Source organism: Mastomys coucha, unplaced genomic scaffold (genome assembly GCF_008632895.1).
Source record: "Mastomys coucha isolate ucsf_1 unplaced genomic scaffold, UCSF_Mcou_1 pScaffold22, whole genome shotgun sequence".
Lineage (NCBI taxonomy): Eukaryota > Metazoa > Chordata > Mammalia > Rodentia > Muridae > Mastomys > Mastomys coucha.
This window is the reverse complement of record NW_022196905.1, coordinates 67,939,159-67,944,659: the sequence shown is the minus strand read 5'-3', so window position 1 is coordinate 67,944,659 and position 5,501 is coordinate 67,939,159. Positions and strand designations below refer to the sequence as shown.

Sequence of the window (5,501 nt, the reverse complement as noted above, 5' to 3'; positions counted from 1 at the left end):
CCCAGGGGAGAGTATTACTCCAAGATATTTTGGAGGCTGTTTTGGAAATATGAGATTGTAAATATTTAGAAAAGTAGATTCTCTGTCCCTAGCTTTTTGTAACCTGGGCACTGAGGACACCCAGCTAGCTCTGAGTTAGAGAAGCCACCAAGCGCATTGAAGTGTCCAGTCGTGTGTAGAAGTCATGTGTAAGTTTCCTCACCCTGGCCTGTTTGGTGGACTAAAAACTAGTTCTAGTATGTGAATTGCTTCACAGGGTCCAGGTTTTGTTACTAAGCAAGGTGAGAGACCAGAAAGGAGGAGGATGAAGTGCCAGAGAAATAAATAGTGGGTTTGGGGGCTAAGATTAAGTTCAAGTAAAAACTGGTGAATGTCTGGGAGTGGAAGGCAACCTTGGGCTACATAGTGTGACCCTGTTTCAAACAAATAAAAGGGAAATGTTGCGGGTGTGGGATTTTCCCCTCTAGTACCTATGAGGTTCCCTGGGCTGTCTTCAGGGTTCCTCCTACAGTCCCCTGTTCTGCCAGCTGGGCTGTCACCTGGTTTTTAAAGGAGCATTAGCTGATCACCTCAAATGAGGACCAAAGGTCTTCTTGTGGTCTCATTTTGAGGACCCACAAAACCTTTAGTTCCAAGTTCCATCAGCTGAGTGACCCATAGTAAATTGCAGTCAGTATTTAACCCCTAATAGTCCTTACTCCATGACTGTCTCTAGATATGGGGGGTGGGGGTGGGGAAGGGGGATCGGGGCAAGTACCACGAATTAAAAAAATATTTATTTTGTTTCATTTATTTAAATAAATATAAATATGTATCTTATATAAAACTATTCACATACAAAGGGACTTCCAGAGACTTGGATTTAAAACTCTCCTCCATAAAAAATTTTCAAAATAAGACCTACGGAGTTTAACTCTTCTATAGCAATAGCAAGTTCAGTGATTTCATGTTAAAACAACAACAAAAACAATAAAGAAACCCCTGCTCTCATCAAGTTCTGGAAAGACGGGGTAGCAAATGACATGCGGCCTCAACCAATACCTCCCCCCACCCCCATACAGTGTTAAACTTAAATCAACCCTGGCTTTTCCTGTTATGTGAGATTGATTAGAAGTCTAGATTATTTACATTAAAAACAACAACAACAACAACAACAAAGCAAACAAACAAGCAAACCAATCCGTAACTGAGTGGAGTCCCAGATAAAGACGAGCTAGCTTCAAAGTCGGGCCCAGCATTGAATTCCCCAGACTTTTCAGAGTTTCTTTTCCAGGTAGGATGAGGGCATGAACTAGAACTTTGGTCCCTGTGCTGACGGGGAGGAGGGAGGGCGGGGTACCGGGAGCAGGAAGCAGGAGCCGGAGCCTCCGCCTTTACAAGGGGGAAATCTCCTTGTCTTCGTTAGCCGAAGCGGGAGACAAGGAGTCCTCGTCCTCCGAGCGCGCGTAGTGCGCCTGGCTACCCACGCACTTGCAGCTTGCGTGATTGTTCCTCGAAGCGCCTTTCCCCTCCTTCTTGTGCTTCACGCGACGGTTCTGAAACCAGATTTTCACCTGCTTCTCTGACAGGTTCAGGTACGTCGCGATCTCGATTCTCCGGAGTCGGGACAGGTACATATTGGAAGAGAATTCTCGCTCCAGCTCCAGGAGCTGCGTGCTCGTAAACGCCGTTCTCATCCTTTTGCCGTTGGGTACCTGGCTTGTATCAGAGCCTCCTGCGGACCCAAAAGAGAACAGCAGAGAGGTGAAACGCAGAAGAAAAAGTGACCCTACCCTACTTGACATCCCTTGGAAAGAACTGGTCTCCGGAACCCAGTCTAACCCAAAACACCCATGCTAGACCCTTGTTCGCATTCCGCAGCCTGTCTGGGAGTGAGAGAGACGTTCAAGGGAATTAGAGCCTTTAATGACCTGGATTTTTAAGTTACAGGACTCCAGTGGAACTTGCATATACTGCCTTCTCCCTCCCCTTGTCCGCTGTCTGTCTTGCGTTGGCCAAGCAAAGCGAACCCGCTAGCCAAAGGTATAGACACCCTTTAACCAACGGGGAAGCTAAGAAGCTACACTGAGGTCCAAACACATCCACCTCAAGCCTCAGTCCCTTCAACCTCTAATTTCTCTGAAGTCCTGATCCAGGTCCCCAAAGCCCAGATAACACTTGTGCACCTGTAGAGCCAAGTGCACAAGGCCTCGCCAAGAGGTTGACTCCTTAACCTCCACCTCCGCAGAATTTCTGGGGAAGATCTCAACAGTTCCACAAAAGCTCCCACCTCCCTCCACACCCCGCCCCTGCCCCGGGCTCCCACCTCCCTCCCTGACTGCGCAAAGTTTGTTTCCCCGGAGGCGCGCAGGTACCCCGCCCTACCCATGGTGAGGCAGTGGAATCTCCGTGGGTCAGACACGTTGTAGGTAGTGGCGGCGCAGACAGGTGCATGGTGTTGCGGGTGTCCCAGGGCCGCCGCCGCCGCAGCAGCCGCCGCCGCCGCCGCCGCCGCCGCTGCTGCAGCCGAGCCGGGCTGCTGGGGCTGGTGATGGTGATGGTGGTGCTGCGGCGTGTGGTGGTGATGGTGTGCGTGGCTCACCCGTGGGCAAAACTGCGCGTCCCCAGGACCCGGAGAGAACTGGCTCTTGAGCAAAGGTAGGGCGCCGGTGCCTCCAGCCACCCCGCCGCCCGCCACCGCAGCCCCTGCGGTCCCCGTAGCTCCGCCACCGGCTCCTGCGGGCGGGCGAGAGGAGTGCAGGTGCGAGGTGACGCAAAGCGGGCACACGCAGAAAGCGCCGCTTTTGCGGGACGGACAGCCAGGCCCGGACACTGACATCACCAACGGGGACGGCATGCCCAGCGGGATGAAGAAATCCGGCCCTGGGTGCGATTCCGGCAGCGAGGGTGCGGGCCGCGTGGAGTCCTTAATGATGAGTGAGTCCACGTAGAAGGAGCGCGACATGTCTACGGGGGATGGATGGCGTGTCCTGCGGGCTGCTGCGTCCCCTCCTCTCCTGCGATCTGAGAGCTCTGCCCCGGTAGCTGGGCGTACGAGGGCGGTCAAGCCTTTGGGGATGCTGAGGTGTCTGGGACTCGAACAAAGGGGTCCCTGGAGAGGGTTGGTCCTCAAGTCCCCCGCCCGGAGCCCCGGCTCCAGGATTTTATAGCCCCCACCCCGGCACGTGATGCTGCGGAGTACCGCTCAGCTCAGACTCCTCGGCAGCTCCCCACCCTCGGGATAGGCTGTCGGAGTCACAACAGAAGCGGAGGGGTGGGGGGGAGGCAGGGAAGAACGAGGGGGAGAGGGAGACTTTGCTAAGTGTAGAGTCTGTTAATTTTGCTAGGGGATCGACCGCTTCTCCCTCCTTCACTCTTTCGGCAGAAAATCTCAGCGATCCAGCCGCTGCCTACCTTCCTCCCTCGCTTGGGCTTCTGTCCAACCCTCCACAGTGACACACTGCAGAGAGCACCAGGTGGGGACTTCCAAGCCATTTAAATTGAGATAACCAATGCATAGAAGTTCCTCAGAGCCAACCCTGGCTGCGCAGTAATACTTGAGACTTCTGCCCTGGACCAGGGTGCGTGGCCTTGGAGTGGAGGTCGACCGGGTCTAATGCTCACCACATTCATATCTGCCCTTGCTCCCCAGCTTGTAGATTTGGCCAAGGTCGTTCCGGTAGTGGTTAGTACTGGACGAATCTGGCGGGTAACTACCCAGCTTAGAAACCAAGCGCTCCAGGTTACATCAGTTCTCAAATGCTTTTGTATTGGGGGTTCTCTTGAGGTCACTTGGACCAATAAGCCTTCCCTGTGCACCTTTCTAATCAGCTGCTCCACCTTTTGCAAAGGACACAAGAGTCACCTTTTTCTTATTTCAAGCAGTTACATAGTTTCCAAGCCCAACTTTAGCTAAACTCCACCGGGAAACTTTTGGAGAGGACCAAATACCAGCTCTCCTAGAGACTGGGATAAGCAGCTGGGGGAGGCCTTTGGTCTAAGTGATCTCCTGCTAACACCACCCCACCCTTCTCAATACGGATGCGTTTTGCATCCTTATGTAAGCATCCTTACATCCTAAAGAGAAAGAAAGGACTACAGTTGGTGGTAGAATCCTGCCTGTACCTGTAAGGAGCAGTTCGGTAGCAGAACTCCCTTCCCTGGCTCAGGAAGACTTGTGCACCTACCTGCTAGGTGGCTGCCATCTAGATGGCTTTGGGGGAAATCAAGGCAACAGAGACTACAGCTGTCTCTCCCCTGTCCTTTTACCAAAATGGCTAATTTCAAGTGTGAGTTTACAATAGTTATCTTGGAGATCAAGGGCAGGGAAGAGCAGCTGGAGGCTCGGGCTCTGTCTCTGGCCTGTCTTTCTCTTCCCGTTTCTGTGACCACTCCTCTCTTGCCTGCTGGAAGTGTATAATTGGGATGTAGGGATGCTCCACTCTAGGGAGCCCAGGATTTATGGATGGCAATTAAAGTTTTATGAATTGCAGCTGAGGCTGGTTATTGAGCTATTTGAATGTGATTAGAATTCAATTAGAAAGTGGTTAGTGGACGGTGGGTCTCCAGAGTGTAAACAGACAGCTATTCCAGAAATGTGCTAATCCAACATCTTGTGACAACAATTAAAGAGTCTCGGGGCTGAGCACGGGGTCCCGCTCGCTTGTAACTACTTCTGCACTGCGAGGTTTGCCTAGACAGCCTTCGGAAGATGCTCATTTTCATCCAGCCCACATGGTCCTGCCCAACTCTGACCAACCTAACTCTCTCCTTCCACTGTAAAAGAATCAGGCAGCTCCTGCACTCCTTACAATTCCTTCCTAACACCAGGAAAAGTATTTGGAGCTCAACAATTGAAAAGGACTTAAGCCAGGTTATTATTTATTTTTTAAAGATTTATTTAAGTAATGAGGGTTTTACCTGTATGCATGTATTTATGGGCACACATTTATGCCTGGTGTCCTTAGAGGCCAGAGGGCATTGGATCCCCTAGAACTTGGTTGTAAGCCATCACATGGGCACTGGGAACCAAACTCAGGTCCTCTTCAAGAGAGCAACAAGTGCCCTTAGTGGAGCTATTTCTCCCGCCACCACAGGATAAGTGCTTAAGGCCTATATTGTTCAGTGGGTTCAGTAAGTGGATGCTTTGAGAAATTAGCCTTATACATTTTCTTCCCCTGGCCAGGTAGGTTATCTACAGTCCTCTGGGGCCAGGGCTTGCAGGATAGTACTCTCCGTAGCTTCTGGTGTGCTCTGTGAATGGTCTGGAAATGGTTCTCCGGTACAAACCCATTCAGTTTAGGGGCTCCGAGTCAGGCAGCTTACATCTTATTTGGTTGAGGTTGGACTGTGGATGCGTTCAATGTCCACAGTCAAGGGATCTTGAGAGAGGTGGTGGTGGGGTGCTGGGATGGAGGGGTTGCTGATGGTTGCTTTCAGGGGGACACTTCCAGCCAGGCCAGACTGAGGCTGAGGGCTGGACTGTGTCTGAGAAATTTGTTCTCCGAAGTTCTTCACTAATG

The 5,501-nt window shown here is 51.7% G+C and overlaps 1 protein-coding gene across 1 annotated transcript; it reads right to left on the bottom strand.

The window, feature by feature from the left end:
- Positions 1 to 758: 758 nt before the first annotated feature.
- Positions 759 to 3,104, bottom strand: Gsx2 (GS homeobox 2). The gene is made up of 2 exons (XM_031342754.1): positions 2,365 to 3,104; positions 759 to 1,714 (listed from the first exon to the last, which is right to left on the bottom strand). The coding sequence occupies exons 1-2, from the start codon at positions 2,942 to 2,944 to the stop codon at positions 1,374 to 1,376; spliced, it is 921 nt and encodes a 306-aa protein (XP_031198614.1). The 5' UTR covers positions 2,945 to 3,104; the 3' UTR covers positions 759 to 1,373.
- Positions 3,105 to 5,501: the final 2,397 nt, after the last annotated feature.

Excerpts from the sequence above, each read along its gene's own strand:
- Gsx2 (XM_031342754.1), bottom strand. The coding sequence starts at position 2,944 with ATGTCGCGCTCCTTCTACGTGGACTCACTCATCATTAAGGACTCCACG. Across the intron at positions 1,715-2,364 it reads ATTCCACTGCCTCACCATGG|GAGGCTCTGATACAAGCCAG; the intron begins GTAGGGCGGGGT and ends TTGGGTCCGCAG.